This window comes from Aethalodelphis obliquidens, unplaced genomic scaffold (assembly GCF_003676395.1).
Source record: "Aethalodelphis obliquidens isolate GAN/ISIS:26980383/991018 unplaced genomic scaffold, ASM367639v1 scaffold46, whole genome shotgun sequence".
Classification (NCBI taxonomy): Eukaryota; Metazoa; Chordata; class Mammalia; order Artiodactyla; family Delphinidae; genus Aethalodelphis; species Aethalodelphis obliquidens.
The window spans coordinates 10,219,173-10,247,057 of NW_020837990.1; the positions used below are offsets into that span (position 1 = coordinate 10,219,173).

Consider the following 27,885-nt stretch of genomic DNA (forward strand, 5'->3'; position numbering starts at 1 on the left):
CAGGAAAAAAGCTTTCGATAGCAGTAGTGATGTCTTTTAAAAAGCAATCTGTTTCTTTGCCTAGGGAAGCCCTTTTGTAACAATGAGACCTTCGGCCAGTATCCCCTTCAGGTAAATGGTTATCGCAACTTAGACGAATGTTTGGAAGGGGCCATGGTGGAGGGTGACATTGAGCTGCTTCCTTCCGATCATTCAGTGAAATATGGACAAGAGGTGAGTTGGATATTTTTATTTGCTTTGCCAAGACAAAGCCAGTTAAATAGGACTGAGCTTTTGGGCAAACTGTTTTCACATCACATATTAAATAACTTTACACTAACAGGACTTGAACTAGTCTGAAGTCTCTCATGAGTTGATAAGAGTTAGTGAGTCTTAGTGTTTGATGAATAAATTCTTGTATGAATTTGAGTTAATCGTATAAAGGTTGTATGCTGCTTCTGACGTTTTAAGTATGATCAAGTTTCTCTCTTTCTGTTGAAGCCTACCTGTACCTGAGTAGGGAGAACCACTGCCTCCATATTTTCGGAGGGTAAAAGTACAGTGATTAACTCCTATGGTATGCCATTTAGAATATTTTCCCTATTATAGTGTTTACTTTTCTCAGTTGTAAATTCTGCCTTTGCTTTAAAATTTTTTAAATGTAAGATTCATTTATTTATTTTTGTGGGTTGGAAAGAAAGGGGGAATTACAAGCAAGGGTAATTAATATCTCAAAGTTCCCGTTAAGAATTAGTTACATTGTAGCATAATTGCCAACACCACACAGCTTGCATTATTCTCCTTTCATCATACATTTTGAACAGAATTGTGCCTTATATGAGTCCAACTCAGTAATTACTTATAAGAGAAAGAAAATCTTTCTTGAATTAAATAGGGAGCCTGACTTGAGCCTTGTTAAAAGTGTATTAGCTGTAGAGCAGTGTTGCAACTGGGAGAGAGCTACTGCCTCCCTAGCTTTCCAAGGAAAGTATTAATTCCTGATTGGGAGGCATATCATCTGTGCCATCTGTGCAGAGCTGATGCTTGCTCTTACAAAAGGCAAGGAGTGTTCATTAGCGACTTAGACCTCTGGAGACCTCTATTCAAGAATGGGACCTCTCTATTAAAAAAAAAAAAAAAAAAAAAGAAAATTGTGCATATTTAGGTATAGCTCTGAGGTGGCCAGACAGGCTGTCTGGATTCACCTCATGCTGACAAGGGTATGTGGAGGGAATACAGCTATTTGCATCTTTGGTAAAGGGAACATTTTAAAGCTGTTCATACAGACCTCTGGCATACAGGTGAATTGAACAGAAATGCCTTTCCGGGTTTAGCTTCTTCCTCATCTATCAGTGACAGTTGAGATCTTCTTTATATTTTAGTGCTTTCTGTTCTTGAAACTCAAGGCAACGTTATAGGTTGATTTGACTAAGTCCTTTGTGAGATCTGTAAATTCTTGGAATCCAGAGATTTTCTCAGAAACTTCAGAACTCATAATCATGAAGCTATTTCAAGTTTCCTTTTTAGAAATAAAGGGGATTCAAATTATGGTTAATAGACTGTAAATAAATAGTATATAGTATATGTACACATATTAATCTTTCTGGACAATTTCTAATTCTTTGGTTAGGCTAGCCATTTTCTCCAGGTTTTAAACCTCTTGAATACTGATGGTGCAGTGAATGATGTGTAGATTCTTGGTGAAGTTCACATATTTAAGGGTCGTCATATCTGAGGATGATAGTTGAGTTAAAATGTTGTTCACTGGCTTGTAAATTTGGAGTCTTGAGAAGTGTTTAACCATATTCTCTAAGAAGGCATGATTCTAAGTGGTCATTTTACTGTTTGGAGTAAAAAAAAAAAGAACTCTAGTATGAGTTTGATTACCAAAGGAAGAAAGTCTGGTGAGGGATAGTTTAAATCTGGCTGTTGCTATTTCCTAAAATTAACTTTTCTCTCCCGCATTTCTACGCCTGACATAGCGTTGGTTTACAAAACTACCTCCAGTGTTGACCTTTGAACTCTCAAGATTTGAGTTCAATCAGTCCCTTGGTCAGCCAGAGAAAATTCACAACAAACTGGAATTTCCTCAGATCATTTATATGGACAGGTGAGTTCTGTGGTTGATTGTCTTCTTAATGTGTTGTAGCAGTAGAAGTGAGCATATACTAAGTGTATTGTACATAGGACTCACCTGGAGCTCTTGATAATATACATATTTGGATTCAGTGGATCTAGGTTGCGACCTAAGAGTTTGCATTTCTAAGAAGCTCTCAGGGCAATGCTGTTTGATGCTTCTGATCTCTGGACCACAATTTGAGTAGCTAGGCTTCAGGTGAAAGCCCTGCTGTCTGGTGAACAGTATCTGGAGTAGCTGCTGTGTATTTCTTTCTCATTTAATACTGTTTGTATTCCTGAAAAAAGAAAAAAATCCTAGACAGACTTACATTATAGAATTTTAATCTTCTTAAAGTCTGTTTTATTGACATATAGTTTACATACAAAGAAATGTTACCATTCTTAGGTGTACAGCTGATGAATTTCAACGAATGTATACAGCCAAGTAATGCCACCATCACCCGGAAGGTGATATAGATATAGAACATTTCCATCACCCAGAAGGTTCCCTTGTGCCCCTTTGCAGTCAGTCCCTTCCCTCCACCTTCAGGCAACCACTTGTTTTCTGGCCCTGTACTTTTGTCATTTTTAGAATGTCATAATTAGGGACATTAATATTCAGTATGAGCCCTCTTGTGGCCGTCATCTTTCACTTAGAATAATGTCTTTGGAATTCATCCATGTTGTTGCATATATCAGTGATTTCTTTCTTAATGTTATTGAGTAAGCATTACATTGTATGGAGGTACCACAATATTTTTTCCATCAACTAGTTGATGGACATTTCAGATGTATCCAGTTTTAGGCTATTATGAATAAAGCTGCTGTGAACTTTCACATAGAAGTCTTGGTGTGGTTTTCAGTGCTTCTGGGTAAAATACCTGGGAGTGAGATTGCTGTTGTATGAAAAGTATATTTTTAACTTTATAAGAAATTACCAAACCGTTTTCTAAAGTGGCTGTACGGTTTTGCGTTCCTATCAGCAGTGTATGAGAGTTACATTTGCTCCAAATCCTCAACAATACTTGGAATTATCGGTCTTTTAAGTTTTAGCCATTCTCTTGGGTTTGCAGGATTTTATTTTTCTTTTGATTTATAGTTCCCTGATAACTAACAATGTTGACCATATTTTCATGTGCTTAATTAATGGTCATTTGTATATTTTCTTAGGTAAAGTGTCTGTTCATATCTTTTGTCCACTTTTTAATTTGGTTGGTTGTGTTCATACTGAGTTGTAAGAGTTCTTTATATATTTTAGATACTAATCCAAATATTTTCTAACTCTACTTGTCTCTTCCATTTCTTTACTGGTATTTTTAGAAGAGTAGGGATTTTTGGTTTTGATGAAGTCTAATGTATCAAGTGCCCTTTTATAGTTTGTGGTTTTTTGTGTTCTAATTAAGAAGTCCGCCAACCCAAGGTCACAAAGGTTTTCTTCGATATTTTTCCAGAAATTTTGTAATTTTAACTCTTATGTTTATGTCTATGACCCATTTAGAGTTCATTTTCATATATGGTATGAGGTAAGGGGATTTTTTTTGCAGGGTGCGTAAGGCGGCATGCGGATGTCCAATTATTCCAGCATCATTTGCTGAAAAGACTCTCTTTTCCCCCATTGAATTACCTTGGTACTTTTTTCAAAAATTAGTTGAACTTGTATTTGTAGGCCTTTTTCTGGAGGTTTTATTCTGTCTATTGTATAATCTTATGCCAGTGCTACATTGTCTTGACTACTGTGATTTTTTTTTTAACATCTTTATTGGAATATAATTGCTTTACAATGATGTGTTAGTTTCTGCTTTATAACAAAGTGAATCAGTTATACATATACATATGTTCCCATATCTCTTCCCTCTTGCGTCTCCCTCTCTCCCACCCTCCCTATCCCACCCTTCTAGGTGGTCACAAACCACCTGACTGCTGTGATTTTATTGTAAATCTTGACATCAGATAGTGTAAACCTCCCACTTTGCTATTCTTTTTAAAAAATTGTTTGGGCTATTCTGATCCATTTCTATCTAAATATTAGAAGCAGCCTGTCAAAACCCCTAATAGCTATTAGGATTTTGATTGGGACTGTGTTGAACCTATAGATCAATTTGGGGAAATTGACATCTTAACAATTTTTAGTCCTTCAATCTATGAATATGGTATAGCTCCATTTACTTGAGTCTTTGCTAATTTCTCTCAACAGTGATTTATAATTTTTTGTGTACAGTTCTTGAACATATCCGATTGTTTATCCCTAAATAATTATTGCTTTTGATGTTATTATAAGGCTTTTTAAAAAACTTTACTTTTTGTTTGCTCTTTACAAGTATACAGAAATGCAATAGATTTTTTTCCTCTTTCTTTTTAAATTGACTTTGCATCTTTTGACCTTACTAAGAAATTCACTTATTAGTTCTGATGCATTTTCGTAGATTCCTTGACTTTTCCTATGTAGACGATCATGTTATCTGCAACTAAAGGCAGCTTTACTTCTTCCTTTTCTATCTGTATGACTTTTACTTCTTTTTTTTACCTTACTGCACTGGCTATGCCTCCAGTAAAACATTGAATAGAAGAGGCAAGAGTGGGCATTCTTGGGTTGTTCCTGATACTAGGGGAAAGCTTTCAGTCTTTCACCATTAAATATGATGTTAGCTCTGTTTTCATAGATATCCTTTGTCTGATTAAGGCAGTTTCCTTGTATCCCAAGTTTGCTGAAACTTTATGTCATTAATGTTTTTAAATATAAATTGTGTTTGTGGGATTATTATTTGCTTAGGTACATGTACAGGAGCAAAGAGCTTGTTCGAAGTAAAAGAGAGTGTATTCGAAAGTTGAAAGAGGAAATAAAAGTTCTGCAGCAAAAACTGGAAAGGTAAGTCATAGACAGCTTTGTACTTAGAAATGTGAAAGATAGAGTAGGATATTCAAATCGGATAATTTGCTTTTATCTAAAAATTCAGAGTTTTAAGTATTAACTAGTGTTATTTTATAAAATAGATAAGAAAAATGTGTTTCTACGTGTGAAACTGTCTTTAAGATGTGCAGTAGTAGTCCCAGGGAACATTAGTGTCCCAAGTCACACAATTGGCAGTGTACTGAAGGGCACCCAAGTTCTGATTTCACAGCTCTTTACTTTTTCTGCTCTCCTTGCCATCTTTTTCACAAACACAGGAGAGGTGACTGCCACAAAACTCTAATCGCTTTGTCTTGGGAAAGCAGTTTTGAGGTGCCTGGGGAAGGTAAAACAATGGTGTTCTCTCTAGAGTGGTGCTGACTCAAACTGAAGGCTTGTATTTGTGACACATACCAAGTCCTTTCTCCTGTGGAGGGATCTTTCCCTTTTTGTTCATCTGTTCTGCAAGGACTGTTTCTGTGGACTCGCCACGTGACTTCCTAAGGAGGAGTCATTGTCATTTCTCTCTAGTAGAAGAGAGCCCATTGATTTAATGTGCAGGAAGGAGATCATAAGTACACTGTCAGTGGCTTTTTCCCCTTTGTCTACTTCGCATTTTTGCTGCTACCACCCCACCTCTACCCACTTCATTGCTAGCTCAGTAATTTCCCTGACAGGCAGAACCTTCCATACCAGCCCGAGAAAGACCCTGTACCTATAGGTGCCCCTCTCCAGCTCCCTCTCTCTCACTTAGGAAGAACTTTTCCAAGAGGTATTATGATCCATCATCTAGTTGTCTAAATACAGACTTAAGCTGGGGATTGATTCCTCACATACTCCTGGAAGTGACTTATGGGACTTTATACCTGTGGCAATATTTTACTTTTAAGATTTTAGTGATACTTTGTAAGATTAGAAAGTTCTGTGTTTATACAACCAGATATACGTGATGCATTATAGCTCGAAAATGCTCAATTTTCCAGTAACCAGCAAGGCATTCTGGCTTATTTAGATTTTAAAATAGTGTACAGGAGCATTTTCTATAGTATGATACTACTTTCTTTTTAAAATAAAATGACTTTTAAAATTTCAGATAATTTTACTTGGGTAATTTTTTTAAAAATTGCTTGTCTGTGTGTGACATAATCCTGGGAATCTATACAAGACACTATTAATGGATACCATTAGGTGGTAGAAGTGAGATGGGGGTGGATGGCTTTTGTGGTTTGTTTTACACATTTTTGTAATTGTTTTCTTACCAGGTGCATGCATTACTTTTACTATTTAAAAAAATAAAAATGTTCACCATTTCTTCTATAAGGTACTCTAATATTAAAAATAAGATTTCTTGTGTACAGTGTAGACATCTTTTTTGAAACTACTTTTGCTCTGATTCTACTAAATTAATACAAATGCTGCATTGTATGAAGTAGTTGGTCTAAAGGAATTCAGAAGAAGAACAGAAAAATGATTGTCATAAAATTGAAGATAAGTTTCTTAGAGAAAATTTTTTCCTGAAATTTTGTAGAAGTATCACGTTGAAATGCAGCAAACCTGAGAAGAGTTACAGATGTAAAAGAATGACTTAAAATCTTATGAGATTATCAATGCTGCAGTGCCAGTAAGAAGATGTTTCTTTTGGTCCAAGCCAGTGCTGTATTAATAACTTCTTTCAACAAACACTGAAAGCTTAAGAAGACATGTTAACCATGTCTATGGGATAGACAAGAGGTTTAGTTCATGTACTGTAGGAGTTCAGAGAGGGGAGATCTTCCTTTGGCATTTGGGGGCATGGCATATGGAGGGGAGACTTCATGGAGAAAGTATATCTTGAAAGACCAGCTGAGTTTAGGTAAACTGATAGCTGCAATTAAGCCAAGGAAATAGGAATGTAAGGAATGGAACAGTTCTTCAAAGTTCTTCTAGTTTTACATATTTAATATCCTTTTCAGTGAAAGCTGTAACTCTCTGTGGCAGGCAGATCCACAGGAGAAATCATTCTAATTCTCCTTTCAATTAGAGTAGCTGAAGTGTCTTTGCTGCATACCCTCTAACGTGGTTGATTTTGAGTCGCATTATATTTTTTTTTATTTCCTAATGTCCTTTTTGATATAGAAACAGACAATTTTCCTTCTTCCTAGTTTTATGCCTGTTTCTTTTTTCACTTTCTTTAGAGAAATGTGAAGTGACTCTATCCTTTTATAAATGGAATCCCAGGATTATAGTTTATCTGTACCAATGAGTCAGCTTAATTATGTACCATTTAGACTGTCTTCTGCAGTGAGCTGTAGAATTCACTGAAGTAAATCTCTTTACTGAGTGTAGCATGTGCTAGTAATGGCAGAACATTGGGTATTATGAAAATAATTAATTAGTTGTTTTGGTTACATATTGAAGACATTTATTATTTACTAATCCCAAAGAAATCTTCAGTAATTTATTCCTGGCCTGGCCTGTTGAATGAGTATGTGAATAATAGGGTACGTAGGACTCAGGCAGAAGAAAGATTTGCGTTTTCTTATCTCTGACCTTTGTCAATACCTGCTTCCCATTTCCAGATTTCTCTCTCTCATTTTTCCTAATTGCAGAGTACTTGATCTAAAGGGCAGCAGAGAAGAAACCGTTGGATACTAGTTCACCAGCATTATTTTCAGATTTGAGTAATGATAATGTATCCCTTTTGCTTTAAGAAACAGAATTTACTTTTATGACAAGAGCCTAAATGTGATATGAATCAAGAGGAAGCATCACTGGCGTGGCTTTGACTAGGAGCCCATTTTAAATGCTTTTTGCCAGGTGTAAAAATTTAGGTTATTGTCAGTTTTCACTGTTGTAGTTAGAGAACTTTTTGCTCTATAGATTAACGTATTAAATATTGTGTGGCATTTAGGAATAAGCCTTTCCATTGACTCTTCAGAAAATAACAGATCTTTTGTCAGCGAGCCTGGAAATACAAGGCAGCCTTGGCAGTAGAGTACCATTGTCTCTGCCTCCTAGGTATGTGAAGTACGGCTCGGGCCCAGCTCGGTTCCCACTCCCGGACATGTTGAAATATGTTATTGAATTTGCTAGTACAAAACCTGCCTCAGAAAACTCTGCATCTCAAAGTGATGCACGCATGACGTTACCACTTTCTTCTGAGCACTGCCCGGCTTCTGACCTGATATCCAAGGAAAGGTAATGCAAACAAGTTTTAAAAATAGTATGTAATGGGTTTTTTGGTTTAATTTGAACTGTGCACCATCTTTCCACCTGATTAACACTCACCCCGCAAGAGCTCAAAGGCCGTGAGCGCTTTGTCTTAAAGGGAAGGATTTTGCCAACTGTCACTTGGGTGAATTTTTCATAATTCCCACCGGTGCCTTCGTCTTGCCCACACGATAGTTGGGATTATTTCAGAGGCGTTTTGAGCTGTTTGGAATAGTGTTCGTTCTCCAGCAGGCCCAGCTTGCTTTGAGCTTGCTATAAGCTAGGTGCCACAAGAGGCCTTCCTCAGAGGAAACCTCAGCCCCTGAACTTCTAAAACACCTCATTTTCTCGTTTGCTGAAGAAGTGTGCATGACTAAGTAAACATTAAGGGAAGGGGAACTTACTCACAAATAGAAAATTAAGATATGGACAAGAGCTGGCTGGAAGTCGAAGAGGACAGCCTAGAGGGGTTTATCCAGTAAAGAGACAGGGAGGCCACGTCCCGTGAGCCCTTGATTCTCTTGCGGCTCAGCCGTGTACAGCGCCCTCTGTGGCCTGGAGGAGCCACTGGGGCCAGCGCGGATCAAATTTGATGTGTGGGTCCTGGGTAACAAAAACACTAGAACGTATAGAAAAGGTTAGACTCTGATGTTAAAAAAACAAAACAAAATAATCATTCTTCCAGCTCCCCCCGCCACACACACACGTATTAATACTCATTCATTGATGTGTGTGCAGAAGTGCATATGTGGATAGAACATACCAAATGGTAGGAGTGATTATCTCCAGGGGATGGCATGAGGCAAGGGGTGGGGGGTTCTTCTACTTTTATACTCTACCTATGCGTATTTCTTTGGGCTTTTGTAGAATGTTTTTGTGTCCTTTGTAAACTACAAATGGTTTTAATTTTTTTAAAGTGGTTTAATCTGTGTAATAACATAAAATAGGACTGCCTATATTAGATTTTAAAGTGCTCTGTGTGTATGTGATCTTTTCTGAGATTGAGATGTCTGCTCGTTTGCTTATGTTGGGCTTATTTTTCCATATGTATGGGTCCTTAGGGAAAAGAGGTTTTCTCCATTACTCTGTGTATGGGAGAAAGGCAGGTGGGAAAGGGAGAGAGGGTTGCTTTTAAGTCAGAGATAGGAAGTTTATATTCTTCAGTTTTGGTGTGAAACAGAAACCTAAGTACAGTCACAGGCTTAGTTTGTATTCCTGCTGGTTTGTCTATGTGCAGTTTGTTTGGCATTAGTTAATTAGTAGATAAGTTAACAGTTACTTTACATACTTTATTCTCGGTTTACAGCAGCGATGTAAAGAAGTTAACATCCCACATTTCATAGCTGCGGTATTAGATCACTCGCCTGAGGCTACTAACTTTTCCTCGGGTATTTGGCTAAGGGGCGGTAGAGCTGAGATTGTCTGCCTTTAAGTCCTGCACCCTGTGCTCTCCCAGGGGGCCACCTATTTGCATTCCTGTGAGTTGGATGTTGAGCTGATACTATTTTTCTTCTGTGTATTTTGTTCCTGCATCTGTCTATCCATCTCACTTTAGTCACTTGCATGTTGGAAACACTATAGTTGATTCCTTGATTATTCCAGTCCCAATCTTCTCTTCTCCATGTTCCTTCGCATCCTTTCTTCATGAAAAGGCAAGTGGTTAGAGAGCAGGAGGCATAGACTCTTAAACCCAGGCGGATCTGGGTGTAAATCCGTCTCTGTCATTTACTAGCTGGGTGAACTTGGATACGTTGCTTTATTTCTCTAAATCTTAGGTTTGTAGTTGGTGAAATAGGGATGGTCATAGTACCTGCCTCATGAGCAAGTTGTGTTAAATGAGATGATGCATGTAAAGGAAAGGTTTGGCTCAGTAACTCTGCAGAGTAAACACTCACTAAGTTATAGGTGTACTTCTCCACGTAGCAGCTTGCTTTAGAAAGTGCATTAATTTAGGCCAAGGCGTATTTTGGAAATCATCATCTGAGCATGTTTTTTATCTTCCTTCAGTACAAGTAAAGAGAGCACGTCTCAAGATGCTGAAAGTACCTTTTCTTCTGAAGGTTCTCTACACAAGTCTAAGGTGGCGAATCAGCCACTTACACCTTCCCGATCTTCCATGGAAATGCCCTCACACCCAGCTCCTCGAACGGTCACAGATGAGGAGATAAACTTTGTTAAGACCTGCCTTCAGAGGTGGAGGAGCGAGATTGAACAAGATATACAAGGTTGGCTCTTTCAATACTTCCCAGTTACTCTTTGCCTTTTCTGCTTGTTTGAATATGTGGAAGTTAGGTACCTTGGGTACATGTCCTGCCATTGCCATGTATACTGTTGAATTTTGGGGATTGTGACCTCTTTGGTACTTTTTGTTCCCTGTGAGATTGGGTCACACACGTCTGTTTTACAACCATGGAAAGATTCCCCCCCACTGGCTTCCCTCCTCAGAATTTCTGGGAAATCCTGGGTAGCCTGGACACTCATGACACTTAGCTTTAGCTGAGAATTTTCTGCGTCTGCTGATTCTCTTTTCCCATAGTTTATCTGAACTCTGGCTTCAGTTGACCCAGACTTAGAATTTTGTTTTCCTGAATTACCACTTTTAAAGTCTTTTCTACATGAAGTATGCTTTATTGAAGGTTAATGAAGCAAAGAATACGTGAGTAATGCGCGCAGTGTAAAATCGTATTGCTCAGATTCTGTTCCGAAAATCCTTTGGCCTCGTTGTCTTGTTGCTCAGGCTTCCCCTCCTCCTCTTCTTTCTCCTTTTATCTAGGGAGCAGTAAATAAAGAAATAATACAAATCTAGATTCCTCCCAGGTTCTTATTCATAGAAATCTGGCCCTGCCTTTTGCTGTGCCTTCTCCTTTCAGGTCCTGTCCCTGGGATATATATTTTACACCCAAGTGCCCCATTAAGGTCTTTTTCTAGAAACTGTTTTCTCTCTAAGAAATTCTGGTGTGAATTATAAGAGGTGATTTTTTAAAAATCTTAATGTAGTTATATTAAACTAAAAGCCTTTGTAACCTAAAGCTCCACCTACTTTAAAACTGCGTCCTTCTTCGTGGTTCATAGAGTGAAGTTGAACTGGTCAGAACCCCAGGTGCAGAGAAGCAGTACTCTTTGCAGAGCTAAAGCTGCCTGGGTGACGTGTAATGAAATCATTTTAACTAAGTATTTTTTTTCTTAACAGATTTAAAGAACTGTATTGCAAGCACTACCCAGACTATTGAGCAGATGTACTGTGATCCTCTCCTCCGTCAGGTAGAATGAAAATTGATGGGAAGGTAGTCAAGGCATGTTCTAATGGTGCTAATGGTAGATACAAAAAGAAAAGTTGATGGTTTTCTTTGAAACTGAATGGAAACTTCCCTGAGGTATAAAAATAACTTTAGGAAAGAAATAGCTATTATTCTATATTTTAGGCTAAAAAAAAGCAATGTATCTTCTGGCACCAACAGAACCTAAAATATATTTGTTTTGATTCTGCCACATGGTATTTTTTTCATGTATTTGAAAAGTTTGTCATTAAATATTAATAAAAATTTCTCATAAAATGGTTAATTTAAGTAGTGCAGTGGGGGAAACCTGACCAGGGACTGGTTCCCCATCCTTTCCAAAGTACCATGGTCCTTAGTGATCCTTTGTTTAGCAGCGTGCTTTCAAGCTTTATATCTCTAGTAATTCCAAAAGGGAGGTAGGCAGGGCAGAAATTTTAGTTTCCACATACGTTTTTGTTTAGAGTAACATTCTGGGCATAGAGGGGAAAGAGGCTCCAGTTAGGGGCACGCCCTCCAGTGGCTTCTGTGTGAACGATAGGCCGCGGGAGGAGAGCTCTGTTTCTAGGGTCGCATGGAGGCACAGTTGTGTTGCACAGCAGGAATGCATCATGTACATCTTGGCTGTTCCCCATTTTCTCTTTTCTATTATTTAAAAAATTTCACCACCAGTAAAAACATGTCAAGGTACTGATTAAATGTAAGTTCACTTTGGTTCGATGGCTGACTTTCTTTCACCAGTACTTACTTGGCACTTAAGCATTGCTCTATTTTGCCCATATTGGGGGGAAAAAAAGGCTTTTCACATGTTGAAACAAACAAGTATGTCGTTAAAAGGGTCTTCACCCCCAGGTAAGTGGATGATAACTTGCAAGAAGAAATATAGAGACCACGAGACCGACTAATAATGGAATATGCTAACTTAGATTTTGTTAACAAACAAAATAGGCATAGAACAAGATAGCTGCTAAACTTGTTGTAGGTACCAAGGGTGGTAAACATCTTCTCAACATGAGTGTAGTCATGGTGATTCTGTTTTTAGATAAACTGAGTTTGGAACTCGGGGGATAAATAGGTCTCAGTTATCTTTTGTTTTAGATGCATAATCATAGGAGTTTAGAGTTGAAAGAGGCCTCAACGAGCTCATCTAGTTCAATTGTCCGATTTTAAAGGTTCAGGAACCAAGACGTAATTAGGAGATTCCAAGGCTGTGTTTTTGTTAGTTCATCTTGAATCAACAAGATGTTTTGATGTGAACCTAACATCAAACACATGTATAAACAGGCAGTTTTCTGATGTCTGATGGTTGGGTATACTTTTGAATTTTAGTAACCTAAATCTTGTCAGATTATTTTGCTTAACCTGATGGAGGAATTGCTTTGTGATTTGCAGGTGCCTTATCGTTTGCATGCAGTTCTTGTTCATGAAGGACAAGCAAATGCAGGACACTACTGGGCCTACATCTATAATCAGCCCCGACAAGTCTGGCTCAAGTACAACGACATCTCTGTTACCGAGTCTTCCTGGGAAGAACTTGAAAGAGATTCCTATGGGGGCCTGAGAAATGTTAGTGCTTACTGCCTGATGTACATTAACGACAAGCTACCCCACTTCAGTGCAGGTAAAAACACCTTAACAGAAGCCAGGGGTGGGGGAATTCTGTACTGCTCAGGGAAGGGAACAATCTTGTAGATTAAAATAAAAATTTTAACTCAGATTTATTATAAAGTAATAATGTATTTAAAAAATACAAATAGTATAAAGGAGACTAAAAAGGAAAAATAAATTTGCTCTCCTACTTCCGTCCTCGAGCCCAACGAGTATCCATTCTTAGGTTTCATGTGTAGTCTTCAAGAAGTGTTCTATGCAGAGGCTAGATTTTATTTATCGATATCTCTCCCACACCCAATTTTTCCCCCCAAAGGGGATATTTTTCCATTCTATTCTGCCTCTTTTTCATTAATTGTTTTTCTTAGTGATCTGTATATTTTTATAAATAGAACCAACTTATTCTTTTTAACAACTGCCTAATAATTCCATTGCATGGAATATGTATATAATCTGTTAGACCAGCCTCCCATTGACAGACTTTTAAGTTGCCTCTAGTTTTTTTTCTCTTTTAGTGACATTCTTGCACACATATTTTTACACCCTTTGGAGAATAGCTAGATGTTACAGGTGGATTTGCCTGAACAGTTTCATACTTCTCATAATACTACTGCTAAGGCTAAGAGCAATCATAATTATCATTTATGTTGGTACTTTACTCCTTATTGCACACTTTCAAACTTTATTTCTCTAATAACTTACAACTCTAAAAGGGAGGTAGGCAGGGCAGGAATTCTTATCACCCACATTTTCCAGCTGAGGTTCTGCACTTGTCTGGAGTCTTATAGCCAGGAAATATTCTGATTCCAGGTTCTGTGCTGTTTTCCATTTATATTACTCTCTCTTTCTTCCTTTCACATCTGAGATCATGGAAGGCATCTTCTTTTAGTGTTCAAACTTCACTGTGTTGCATAAGTAGGAAAACACATAAGGCATTTTGTCCGGGCAGCAAATGATCTTTCTGATTTGTTAGTGTGTGCTTGAGGGATAAGCGATGGAGAGAATGATCACTTAATGGTAACTGATCTTCGTAATTGCATGTTTGCAGTGTGAAAGCAGGAACAGCTGCTCGTGGGAGTTACTGTACAAATAATTGTGCTGGCTGTTGGTGGTATCTAGGGGCCTTGTTGTTACACGTATGGCTCATTTTTATATTACAGAAACAGACAAAAAGTGGAAACTGTCATTTGCTTAGTGAAAAGACTAGTTAATAGCAACCAGTACATGGATGTGCTATTCTGCTGTAGGTTTTTATGTTTTGTTTTGGTCACAGGGTTAGAGATGAGATTTAATATGTCCTTGCTATCCTTGCCATTTTTCATCATAGCCTTTAGTGAACCAGGTATTACTGACCATCTAACCTTTGTATCAGTTTGCTTTCTTACAGCACTTGATTGTGTGAAACTTAAGGAGGTATAAATGTCTTGGAATTCATCTCTAACCGTCTTGAGATGGATATTCTTATCAGTAATAGGATCATTGGTTACACTGATAACACTATCTACCTTGAAATATCCATTGGATCTAATGATTTTCTCAATTTCCAAGAAATGTTTGGTTTGTTCTTGCTACTTTGTCACTGATTGGCCTCTATTCCAAATCCTTAGTCATGATCGTCGATTGATTCGTTTAACAAATATTCAATGTGCCTGCCTACTAATATGCCAGGCACTGTTACTGGGGTGCTGTGACTGTTGGCCTGATATTGTCAGTACTTCAGATGGATTATGTACGTGTGTATGTATTTTTCATTAGGAGTAAGAAAAAAAGACAAAGTGTCTTATTTTCTTTCTTTCTAGAAAGGACCTTTGGATTCCTTGAGACCTTTTGCTTGGTGGAACTTCGTTTAAACTCTGTCTTTGTTCTTCCTCAGAGGCGGCCCCGAATGAATTAGATCAGATGTCAGGAGAAGTGGAAGCCCTCTCTGTTGAACTGAAGCATTACATTCAGGAAGATAACTGGAGGTTTGAGCAGGAAGTAGAGGAGTGGGAAGAAGAGCAGTCTTGCAAAATCCCTCAAATGGAGTCTTCCACCAGCTCAGCATCACAGGATTTCTCTTCATCGCAAGGTACCTGAGAAGGGCATCTATGCCGGTGATCTGGTGGGATTCATGCTGCACTCCAGTAGCCAGTCCCGTGCACTTCACCTGAGTGAGCCGTGCCACGGTCTGCACACTGGAGTTCAGATAGAATTGGTGTTGCACAACCTGACGGCCTAGCCTGTGGCTCTAGACTGTCATTTCTGCTGAGCAGAAGTAAGAGCAGAAAGACTAGCTGCCTGTACTTTCACTCTGTTTAGTTTTTTGCTTATTTCCCAGGTTGCAGGAGAAACTACGTAGGATTAATAGGTAGATTTTATGAAAACTATTCTCCACAGGTGATCTTCCTAACAGGTGGTTGTTTGTAGGAAGGCTTCTTGGCATAAAGAAATAGGACAGCATCAGGAGCACATTAAACTTTACAGCATCATCAGTGGCTTCTTGCTAAAATAGCCATTTCTTTTAGTCACTAGTTTCTAGGGGAAATTTGCATAGGTTTTTTTAAAAAGGTTTGTTAGGAGGTTTGCACATGAAACTTTGTATCAGTCCTGCTTGCCGTTTACAGAGTGTTCTAGAGGTTACTTCTCATCAGATGCTAATTCCTTTGTGTGGTTCTTCATCAGAGTCTTCAGTCGCCTCTTCCCACGGGGCTCGCTGCTTGTCCTCCGAGCATGCCGTGATCGTGAAGGAGCAGACCGCCCAGGCTATTGCAAACACGGCACGCGCCTACGAGAAGAGTGGTGTGGAAGCAGCGTTGAGTGAGGTGAGAATGGCTTAGAAGCCCAAGTGCAAGAGGGGTGGGCTCTTGGCAATAACGACCACAGTTTCTCGCATTTCTGTTATCCTGTGCCTGCTGCATTTAACCAATCCCTCTTTATTTCTTCTGTTTTTTTGTTACTCTTTCTCTCCATTCTGCTGCCACAGCTTAAGGAAGCTGAACCCCAGAAGCCCATGTCCCCGGAAACAGACCTTGCAGAGCAGCCCGAGCAGCCCGCACAGGCTCATGACGCAGAGTCTGCTGCCCAGCCTAATGCTGAGGTCTCTGAAGTCGAGATTCCCAGTGTGGGAAGGATTCTGGTTAGATCTGATGCAGATGGATATGATGAGGAGGTACAGAGATGAGTCAGGGTTTAGCTGTCTGTCGTCAGTCTTGTATTTCCTTCTCACGTGACTGAATATAGTTGTGTGAGGTGTTTGGCAATAGTTACTGTTTTCTCATTGACGCAAATAATGGGCGAGAGGGCCTATCTCAGTTACCACTGTACACTGCTGCCAGTATATATCTACCCAGACCTGTCCTTATGAGGGCCGCTGCAGAGTCCAGATGGCTCAGAAAGGCAGAATTTAGTTTTTTGTTTGGTATCATGAGCAAAGAAATTGCCTTTAGGAGTCTTTGTCTTTGGTCATGTTAGTCCATTGTGTCTCCTCCAAATATAAAGTTTTCAGTTGTCCAGTGAGCAAAAAAACAGATGTGGCTTGAAGGTGTTTTTAATTCTGAAGCTTTCGGGAGAAGCTGTAGAATCCCAGGTTGTTCATTGTCTGCCGCCTGTACAGTTGTCACCACACACTAACTGTCGGGAATCCTGTCCTCAGGTTTCTGTTTTTTCCTGTGGGGCGTTTTTTTAATCATTGTAAGAGTTTCACTTTGTAAAGTGTTATTTGTGTATCCCCTAGTTTCCAGACTGTTTAAAATGTGCTCTTCATCCTAGTAAAACTCCAAAGTACTGGTGTATTTAGGATATACACCCAAATTATAGAACTCAGTTGGAACTCTCGCCTCAGACCCTTCCCCTCGGAGAGTTGTAATTTAACTCGATTCTGTAGCAGCGCCACAGCGCAGGTATTTTTAGACATACATCTTTATCCATTGGCTAAATTAGAATATGTAGGAATAGCTTGTCTTAGGCAAAGTCTTGACATTGTGCAGAGGGCCAGGGCTGTGAATGTGTGTAGGACCCGGTGTGTGAGCCTTGCCTCGCAGTGGGTTCCAGCCACGGAGCACGCTGCCATGCTTCCCTGCAGCTGTCTGTTCACCTTTCCTTCATACAGTCTTCTTTTGAACCTTTCTTCTCTCCTTTTTCTCTCTGTTTTGTGCCCTCTTGTGGTAGGTGATGCTGAGCCCTGCCATGCAAGGGGTCATCCTGGCCATAGCTAAAGCCCGTCAGACCTTTGACCGAGATGGGTCTGAAGCAGGGCTTATTAAGGTATCTCTATTTTTTGAATTCTCATCCTTATGCCACAGGTATCATAACACGGGGCAGTAATTTCCTTAGATGCTAAAAAATGGGATTAAAAGGTTTTCATCGAAGTAAAACATAGAACTTCCTTTCCTGCCCAGCTAACGACCCAGCCATCTCACAGCACTGATGGCTTCTCCTCTCTTGGCACTGACGCGGCTTTGGTGTTCTGTGTTACACCTGGCCTGGAGGGCTTCTTGTTGTTCTTAGGAGCCATCTGTTCATAAAGCTGTGAATGGGACCTTGCCTTTGTAATTTGGGGGCCATAATATAAGAATGAAGGCCATGCTTTTTAAGGTACTTGAATAAAATTTAAGGTACTTGAAGAAATTGCATTCATGTCGGTTTTTAAATTTCAGGTCCTTGGTACTCAAGGATATGCCTGAAACAATTAAAACTAAATATTTGTTTTTCTGAGAACTTGATGAGGAAGATGAGTTTCTTGTGAGTATGTCTTTGGTGCCAGAGGAGTTTTATCCTTATGGAATGAAAGAAACTTTCAGATTCCATAGTTGCCTCTGTCATGTCTCAGTAAGGACTTCTCAGAAGTCTTCTTAGAGTGATGAAAACCTCTGTAGCGCTTAGGCGTCAGTTTCTGTGTGTAGAAGGTCACAGTGTGCGCTTTTCTAACCACCAGTTCTGTCTTCAACAGGCATTCCATGAAGAGTACTCCAGGCTCTATCAGCTCGCCAAAGAGACCCCCACCTCTCACAGTGATCCTCGACTTCAGCATGTGCTTGTCTACTTCTTCCAGAATGAAGCGCCGAAAAGGGTAGTAGAGCGGACCCTTCTGGAACAATTTGCAGACAAAAATCTTAGCTATGATGAAAGGTGAGGAGGGGCTACTTCGGTGAACCACCCTTCCTTCTGGGTCTGGCTTGACTAACTCCTCTGAAGGGGGAGCTTTCATTGCTTTCTGAACTTCGTTCACAGGTCAATCAGTATTATGAAGGTGGCTCAAGCGAAATTGAAGGAGATTGGTCCAGATGACATGAATATGGAGGAGTACAAGGTGAGGTCTTCTCTTTACGTCTACAAAGCAAACACATTAAGGCCAAACCAACAATTTTATATTATCACAGACTGACCACCCGCCGCCCACCCCCCAAAGAAAGCTGGGTGAGAATGAATGAATGATCTTTTCTTACCCTTAGAATGGCCAGTTTCTTTATTCCATTGTTCTGTTAGGCTGAATCAGCACTTCATTTCTCTTAAATACCCACTTTAGCCCTGTTCTGGGCAGTAAAATTCTTGAATTCATGGCTTTGGTTTGCTTTAAATAATTTAGTTCTCTAACATTTCTATATCTGAAATTAGATTTTTACACATTAAAATGCATGCATGACTACAGATTTTCAAAAAAGGCATCGTGTTGTAGGAAAGACACTGTCCTGTGCCACCTAAAGTATGTCACCACCCCCACTGAGCTTAGTGTTGTTCTGTGAGGTTGGAATGGCCGTGTCCCTCCGTCTTCCGTCATCTGGACGGTTTTGTCAGAACTCGGGAGGCCGTTCATTTATACCAGAACTGAATGACTTTGACGTGGGTGTTGGAAATTAAGATCCTAAATTCTAAAGCTCATATGAAATGAGTATTTCTGTTCCTTGGTGGAAGGAGCAAGACATGGAAAATTAAGGTCGGCGGTAGACGTTAATTCTAAATGTCGAATACTTTATTATCTGAAAGCCTTTGTGTCTCCTGTTTTTGTGCCTGGCCACATGTGCTCAGTGAGTATTTGTACTGAGTTTGAAGTTTACTGTGGCGGAAAGGGTACAAGTAGTCGTGGTCATAATCATGAATGGCTGTCATTCCTTTTCAGAAGTGGCATGAAGATTACAGTTTGTTTCGAAAGGTGTCTGTGTATCTCCTGACAGGCCTGGAACTCTATCAGAAAGGAAAGTAAGTTGGCCTCTTATGTCACTGAGATTACTGGTCAGGACACTTACTTATTGATGCCTACCAGGAATTCAGAAGGTCACAGCACCTTCACCCCCCTTCTCACATGTACCCTGTGCCTCTACCTTTTTCCAGTGTTTCACTTCACTTTTGCTCTGAACGTCACACATGTTTTTTCATCCTTTACATAATGATAGATTTCTTAGTTGAGAGATACAATGGCCAGGTTTTCTTTGTGATAAATGAAAATGAACTCAGAAAGTGAATTTTAAGAGTTGGTGTGGACCTTAGTGAGCCTCTCGTCCACTTCTTTGTTTTAGAGTTGGGAGAAACAGAAGCCCGGGGAAGTTCCATGATTTGCCTTGGGTTTCTCGGCCAGTTTGCAGAGGAGCTGAGACTGGCTGTGGTCTTTGGCCCTCAGGCTTTTCCCAGTGCTCCATGCTGCCTCCATCGTTAAGACTTTTCCATCATTTCAGCCAGTTGCATTCTTGTATTAGGGAACAGTGGGGACTAAGCCCTGGATTCGGGGAAGGAGCACTGAGCTGTTTTTTATCTACCACTTTCTAAGGTACCAAGAGGCGCTTTCCTACCTGGTGTACGCCTACCAGAGCAATGCCGCTCTGCTGATGAAGGGGCCCCGGCGGGGCGTGAAAGAGTCGGTGATCGCTTTATACCGAAGAAAATGCCTTCTGGTTTGTACTGATTGTAAAGCCTTACGACTTTTTAATTATCTATTGTGTTTACCTCTGCTCCTTGAAGCCGTGAAGAAATACAACTTAAAAAAAATCTCCAACAGGTTTTAGATTTTTCCAAACTCTGAAGAGTAGTTTTACATGGAAACAAATTATTTTAAGTTACTTCAGTGAATGTCATTCTTCTTCCACCCCTGATAGAAGTTAGGTGAGAATCACTTATCCCCATTTCGGTGCCCTTTCTACGTACTGCATGATAGCTTTTATCACATGGCCTGTCTACTAGATTGTGAGTTCCTGAGCACAGATCCTCTTCTTATTCAGCTGTTTTCTTGGTGTCTGGCCCAGAGTAAACATGTAAGAAATGTGTGTTTTTCCTGTGTTCCCTGCTAAGCTAGTAGATGAGTATTTTAGTGACTTCTAAAGAGATTCCAGTTTTTTTTTAAAAGGTATGAACCATCAGGATCGGTCCTGCCATTCTGTTAATATCCTCGTCATACACCACTGGAGATCTATCCTGACCTATTTTGCATTTGGCCGCCACGTGGGAAGGAGACCCATGTCCCCTCTGCCTCCCCAGGGGTTCCTGCAGGTGCTTGTCCTTCAGAAACTACAGAGGCGGCTTTCCCAGACCCACGTGCTTGCCTTTAGCCTCTCTGACACCCGGCAGGATCACCCTTCACGGGAGGAGTCAGGCCAGCATTTCTCCCACTGCTTCTGTTAATACCAAGTGGAGGAGATTAAGTCATGACATGTATTTATCTCAGAAGCTTCATTTTCTGATTAGACTTGGGTTCCTGCATCAGTTATAGGTATGGCAGGGCACTTTGAAGCCGAAAAAAGGGCCTTGTAGATTTGATGGACCCAAATTTTAGTAAAGACATGATTTTATTTTTTAAATCACCAAATACAGATTACATTTTGAACATCCTACTCAGCTGCCACAGGGAGACAGTACTAGGGATTTAGAGTCTTTCCACCTCTGGCTCTCAACCTCCAGTGTGCGTCAGAATCGCCTAAGGAGCTTTCAGAAGGTTGGGACCCAGGCGTCTCCCCAGACAGTTAAACCAGTCTCCTAGGGAGGCGCCTGGGCACCAGCTTGCCTTCTGCAGGTGATTCTGATGTTCAGTGAAGATCGAGAACCATTGAATAGGCCTTTTGATAGAAGCGGGTGTTAAATATGACCTTGACTTGTAAGTTTAGGCCACTGGGTCAGAGACTTTGCTGCATTTGGGTCACCTTGGGAGCATTAAAAAAAAAAACCCCAGCGCCCAGGTCACCCAAATACCAGTCAGTCAGCTTGCTTGGGTTGGGGCATCGGTAGTTTTTAAAGATCCCCAGGCATTTCCAGTGTACAGTGAAGTTTGGGAAGTATTTGTTTAGGCGCTTCTAAAATAGATATTTATCTTCTCTTTCAGACTTTTATTTTGTTCACTCTGTTTTTTATCTATAGGAGCTGAATGCCAAAGCGGCTTCTCTCTTTGAAACAAATGATGAGCACTCTGTAACAGAGGGTATTAATGTGATGAATGAGTTGATCATTCCCTGCATTCACCTTATCATTAATAACGACATCTCCAAGGATGACTTGGATGCCATTGAGATCATGAGAAACCACTGGTGCTCTTACCTCGGGCAAGATATTGCAGGTGTGCTGTTGTTGCCACTTCCAGTAATTTCTAAGGCCCTTGAGAATTCTAGAAGTTGCAGTGGACTCAGTTTGTAGTACCGGTTGTCAAACCATTTTAAGGCACTGGAATCCCCTAGAATATACAAGAGTCAAAAGTACATCTACTCTATTGAAACAAGGAATGGGAGCCTGCACCCCTGTCCTTCTTAGCCTCCCCTTACCTCCTCTGTGGCTGCTGGATCACCTCCACAGCCAGCCAGCCAGCTCTGTTTGAAATAAGTCACTGCTCTCCAGGAATGTCGGACTGCTGTTACTTTTTCATCTGCCGAAATCTGAACTTTAATTTTATAGTTTAAAAATAAAAATCTATTTATGCAGCTTGATTACCTGTTGGTGCCGTAATCAAATTTTCCTGTGACTTGAAGTTGCAAGACGTAAACATGTTATTAACTATGATGCCTTCAAGGTTAACAAATTAGTAAATGGAACGTCTGTGCATGTCCAAAGCATTTTGGAGAGGGAGCCTAAAACTAGGTATTTTTAGGTGAGTTTGATAGATTTGGAAAGTTGCTACGTATCCTAATACGAATCCTCTTTGTTAGCGTCTCACTGATGTAGAGATATTCCATTGACTTGTTAAAGTGTTCAAGTTTATAATATTTATTGAAAAATTCTATAATAATTAGTAGCTATGAATTTTGTTTTAATGTCTTCAGTTTTTATTTAGACCATGTGTGATATATAGCTTTACATAATGCCGTGTACACACTGGTATATTTTAATTACTTGAAGGAAAAGAGCAGCATTTTATTTATGGCAATAGTATATTTACGGTACATTATATTTATGGTACTTTCTCAAATTTTAAAGGGTGATTGATTGGAAGACGTGTCCATAATGAAGTGAATATATAGTGTTATTCTGCCACACGTCACATGGCTTAAAACAGTGACCTAAAACTTGGTATATTTGGCAAATAGGTCTTTGCTACTGGTTTGGCCTGAAGGAATCATCATTTGTCATTAGCTGACCAGAACAATGCTTTAACCTTTTAGGTTGGGTGATGGCTGTATGAAAGACCGTCTCCTATCATTGCAGACTTAGTTTTTACTCAGAGATTTATTTAGCTGTATAGTAACCGTCCATTTTTCCTCCACAGAAAATCTGCAGCTGTGCTTAGGGGAGTTTCTACCCAGACTTCTAGATCCTTCTGCAGAAATCATTGTCTTAAAGGAGCCTCCGACTATTCGACCCAATTCGCCCTATGACCTTTGTAGCAGGTTTGCAGCTGTCATGGAATCAATTCAAGGGGTGTCAACTGTGACAGTGAAATAAGCCCCCACGTGTTCAAGTCCCATCCTGGTCTTTGGTTGACTGCCTGTTGCACAGAAGTCTGTTGTCACAGTGTTTACCTTGGGAAGGGGATTAGGTGGAAAAGTAAGATTCAGATCCAGACCCCAACCATACTGTGTATGTAAAGAAGGATTGAAAATAAAATTGCACTTTTTAGGTACAGAATCATAAAAGCGATTTCACTAAAAAAGGCAGGAACCAGTGTATTAAGGTATTGATTTATGGCAGAAGACCTGAAATGCCTCTTGTACCTACAGGCGTGCTTGGGCTTTTCTAAGCCTCTTGACACTTTTAAAATTATCCTTCAGGCATAAGTGTTTTTGACAGCAGAGTAGAAGGGTGATTCATCAGAACCTGAACCATATGAACAGCTACTAGTTATTTTATCAAATACAGATGACATTAAAAAATTCTTAACTGCAAGAGAGGAGAAGCATACACCTTGCCTGGCTCTTGACAGGAGATGACAAGATAGGTTGTTGATGAACCACTACCCTTTCACACGTGGGTAGAACATAAGGTCATGCATGTGGCAGTAAGATGTTCAAAAGTCAAAAGAAAGCTGCCTCTCCTTCCTTTCTTCTCTCTCTTTTACTTTATATTTTTAAATAAACCAGAAAACCTCATACTCAGTCCTGAGTGAAAGAAAGGAAGGCATTAAGGACGTCAGACGGAGTAACAACATTGTGAAACTTGACTAAAGATCACGTTTTCATAGTTAACCATTTAGGTAAAAATTTCTAGTGTCTGAAAATTGTCAAAACCCATGTCTAAGGCTGCTGCTGGCCCAGAAGAACATTTTGATGCCCCTCCCCTTTTTTGCTTCTAAAAAATAAGGGATGTGGGTTTGTAAAAAGAAAAAAAAAATCTATATATATATGTATATGTAGAGAGAGAAATATCCCCTCTTGATAATTTTTAAAAGGCTCCAAATTGGGTATCCAAATTTTAAGATTAATGAGGGAATCGTGGGAGGGAAAAACACTTACTACAACAATGCAGATTTTATAAATGTGCAATAAAAGTATTTGTTTTACCTTTGGTATGCAGTATGGCCTTTATTTAAATATATATTTTCTGTTTTGGAAATGGATGGACTCAATAAGCCTTTCTCACGTTTCAGTTTTTCTTCTTGAAAAGAGAAATGCAGATTAGAGCATTGAGAAGCTTGATGGGGATGAAAGGCAGTGGTCACTTCTTGAGCAGCACCTAGTGGTGACTGATCTCTTTTCATCTCATTTGCTAGTTGTATTGCATGTAAGTGTATCCACTTTGTAATTTTTCTGATTTAGAAGGCAAAAAAATTATTTTCTTGAAACCAAATTCTTATATTTTGGTTAAATTAATGGTTAGGCCGTCTTTTACAGATATTCAGGGGTGCTTTTGTGTTTTAAAGCTCACTGCAAAGATCTGTTTCATGGGAAATTAATCACTTTTCTTACCCATTGATTACCTTTTACTATTTAAAATTCTAGGCAGTAGCACCATTTGCCTTCTGCTTTTAAATACCTGTCATTACTGATTACTGTGCACAGTTATATAACAACCCTGGGATGAAAATGGGGACTGTGGTTTGTCCAAGGTCATAGGTGTCCTAAGTAGTGGAGCCAGGACACTAACCCTTGGTGTGTCTCACTTCATAGCCTGTGCTATATTAACAACTGCTTGACTGCCCTTGGGAGTCTTGTAAAATCTTTTGCTTTGTACCTTTCCACATTAGTTATTTCCTGATGAGCTTTTGAGAACCTGTAGTTGGTGAAGAAAGGAACAGCTGTACATCTGTAGTGTTGGATCCACTCAGACCACCATGGCGGGTACTGGTGCTGCCTTAGGTACAGCTTAGTTTCTTTCAGGGTCAGCAAACTGTCTCAAGCTAAGAGTGGCTTTACTTATTTAAAGGGTTGTGAAAAAGAAGGATGAGGGGAAGGGATGTTGGGGGTGGGGTGGGAGAAAGAACCAGTGTGACCCTTAACCAGAAGTGATTTCAAGAGTTTGGGCAGGGTACTTGACCTCAGCATAAATTCCCTGGAGACTGGGTTTAGCCTTTCCCTGGTTAACTGGAATTGGCAATCCTTTTCCATTTGGATTTGTTAATTAGCTCTTTCAAGAAGTATGGAGCATATAAACTCATTGTTATCCTACCCACTTCAAGAAAGAGGTGTGAAGTGGATACATAGAACAATTTAAATAATGAATGAAGAAGAGGCAAGGGTTGAATGAAGGGCTGGGATGTAGCAGGGGTAGGATAGAAGGGAGAATTAACTGCAGCTGTAGTTTACTCATTTTCCTTGCTCGGTTTATTATATTTCATTGAGTGAATATACCTTACAATTTATTATGCTAATTGTCATTTGAGTGTTTCCAGTTTTTGGTTGCTACCCATAATGCTACCAGGAACGTTCATGTACATGTCTTTTGATGCGCCCAAGAATGCGTTTCTGTTGGTATGTAATTCTGAGTGGAATTACTGGGTCCTTAGAATATATGGGTCATAGGAATAGGTAGATGTATCTTTATTAGGTTCTACCAAACAGTTTTCCGAAGCAGTTATACCAATTTAAACTCCTACCAGCAGTTTATAAGAGTTCCAGTTGCCCCATATCCTTGTCAAGATTTGATTTTGTCAGTATTTTTAATATAGCCATTCTGGTAGACATGTGATGATATCATTTTGATTTGCACTTCCCTGTGTCAGCTGAAGAAAAATGCACAACCTACAAGTTGCCAGTTATGTTTTATTTAGGGACCTTACTGAGGACTGTGGCCCTGGAGGCATCCTCTCAGATAGCTCTGAGGAACTGTTCCAAAGAGGTAAGGGAGGGAAAAACATGTAGTTGAACATTAAAAGACTGCTACTAATCTCAAAAACACCAGACATTTCAAGTTAATGATTTTAGTGCTTTTCTACCTATGAGAAGATGCGAGCCTCATTGAAATGATTCCTTAGATATGTACCTTAACTATCTAGGGCCCGTATCCTGTTTTTCTCTGTCCTGAATTCCCCTCAGGGTGCACCATCAGGGCTGGCTGCAGTGGCTGATGGCTTGATGGTAGGCAACATTCCTTTTTTTCCTGGGGTGGCAGGCAACATTCCTTTGTCCACATCTGTGTCCTAAGGATGTCCAGCATCTCTTAATATACTTAGTGGCCTTTGGCTATTCTGTTTTTTGAAATACGTATTTAAGTCTTTTGCCCACTTTTTTTTTTTCTTTTCCTTAGTGATTTATAGGAGTTTTTTGAAAATATAGTCCAGTTATGGAAGCTTTTTTGGTTATATGCATTGCCTATATCTTCTCCCACTTTGGCCTTTCATTTGATGTCTTTGGGTGAAAACAAGTTTTTAATGTTAAGGTTGTCTAGTTTATCAGTCTTTTCCTTCATGGTTAGTGCTACTGTGCCCTATTGAGGAAATTATTTCCAAGGTCATAAAGATATTCTGTGTTATCCTCCAGAAGTTTCACTGTTTTACCCTTCACATTTAGTGGACTGCCCCTCACCATTTATTGAAAACATTTTGTGTTTCCCAGTGCTATGCCTTTGTCATAAGGTGTCTATGTAGGGTTCTGCTTCTGGGTTCTTTTGTCTGTTCTATCGGCCTGTTGGTCTGCTTGTACCAATATCACATTGTCCTAATTAGTGTAGCTTTATAAGTCTTGATATCTGGTACAATAAATTGTCCAGTTTGGGACATCTTCAATATCATCTTGGCTATTCTTGATTTTTTTATATTTCCATATAAACTTTAGAATCAGTTTGTCAATTTCACACATGCATACACAGATCTCCAGGGATTTTGATGTGGTTTATAGTGACTATAGATAATTTGAAGAGAATTGACATCTGATCTATGAACATTGTGTATACTTTTTATTTAGGTTTTCCTCAGTTCCTGTATAAAGGTCTTCCACCTCTTTCATAAGATTTATTCCTGGATCTTTGATGTTTTTCAACCTATTGTAAATGCTGTGATTTTTTTAAATTCCATTTTTAATTGTTTGTTGCTGACATCTGGAAACAAATGGATGTTTTTATATCAAGCCTGTAAGTTTATTAATTCCAATAGTTTATCAGGTTTTTTTTAGGTCTTCTGTATACACTATGTTATCTGTGAATGATGACTATTATTTCAAGTCCTTACAACGTTTCTTTTTCTTGACTGGTCACACTAGGACCTCTGGTATAATGCTGAATAGAAGTGGTGATAGTGGGTGTCATTATCCCCCCCCCCCATATCAGGGAGAATGTTTTCAGTATTTCACCATACTGTAGGCTTTTTATAAATTCCGTTTATTAGATAAAGAAAGATTCCTTTTATTCCAAGTTTGAGTTTTTTTTAAATTATGAATGGGTGTTGAAATTTATCAAATGCTCTTTCTTTATCTATTGAAATGATTACATGGGTCTTTTCCTTTACTCTGTTCATGTGTGAATTACATTTAGTAATTTTAAACCAACCATGTTGCCAGAAGAAACTGAATTTGATCGTGATATATTTTTTATATGCATATGGAATTTTTTCATATTCTATTTAGGACTTTTGCATGTATATTCATGAGAGAGATTGGCCTTTAATTTTCTTTTCTTGTAATGTTCTTATCAAAGTTTTGGTGTAGATTATTCTGGCCTTATTGCATGAGTTGGGATGTTCTCTCAATTTCTATGCTCTGAAAGAGTTTGTATAAGATAGGATTATTTCTTCCTTAATTTCTGGCAGAATTCATTGTTGAAGCCATCTGATCCCAGAGTTGTTTTTTTGTGTGTTTTGAAAAGATGCTTTTAATTATAGATTCAGCTTCTTTTATACATTTAGGGTTTTCAGACTTTTGGTTACTCCTTGTGTCAGTTTTGGAAAATTATTAGAAATTCGTCCAAAAAAAGAGAAATATGTCCATTTTGTCTAAAATTTAAAATTTACTTGGCAAAACGTTTATAATAACGCCTTGTGTGTGTGTGTGTGTGTGTGTGTGTGTGTGTGTGTGTGTG

At 39.3% G+C, this 27,885-nt stretch overlaps 1 protein-coding gene across 14 annotated transcripts in view; it reads left to right on the plus strand.

The window, feature by feature from the left end:
• The window catches only part of USP28 (ubiquitin specific peptidase 28), a 56,673-nt gene extending 32,728 nt beyond the window's left edge, over positions 1-23,945 (plus strand). For 9 of the 14 annotated variants that reach the window (XM_027082259.1, XM_027082261.1, XM_027082260.1 and 6 more), the window contains 15 exons: positions 65-213; positions 1,962-2,089; positions 4,868-4,963; positions 7,982-8,161; positions 10,181-10,398; positions 11,364-11,434; positions 12,841-13,069; positions 14,930-15,124; positions 15,718-15,857; positions 17,984-18,162; positions 18,265-18,343; positions 19,151-19,230; positions 19,796-19,919; positions 21,373-21,568; positions 22,709-23,945. In XM_027082259.1, the coding sequence (XP_026938060.1) occupies positions 65-213; positions 1,962-2,089; positions 4,868-4,963; positions 7,982-8,161; positions 10,181-10,398; positions 11,364-11,434; positions 12,841-13,069; positions 14,930-15,124; positions 15,718-15,857; positions 17,984-18,162; positions 18,265-18,343; positions 19,151-19,230; positions 19,796-19,919; positions 21,373-21,568; positions 22,709-22,884 (2,240 nt within the window). In that variant the 3' untranslated portion in view covers positions 22,885-23,945. Of the gene's footprint in view, positions 1-64; positions 214-1,961; positions 2,090-4,867; positions 4,964-7,981; positions 8,162-10,180; positions 10,399-11,363; positions 11,568-12,840; positions 13,070-14,929; positions 15,125-15,717; positions 15,858-16,018; positions 16,205-17,202; positions 17,299-17,983; positions 18,163-18,264; positions 18,344-19,150; positions 19,231-19,795; positions 19,920-21,372; positions 21,569-22,708 lie in introns of those variants that run through there. The other 5 variants (XM_027082272.1, XM_027082271.1, XM_027082265.1 and 2 more) reach the window with 4 other exon arrangements.
• The last annotated feature ends 3,940 nt before the right edge of the window (positions 23,946-27,885 follow it).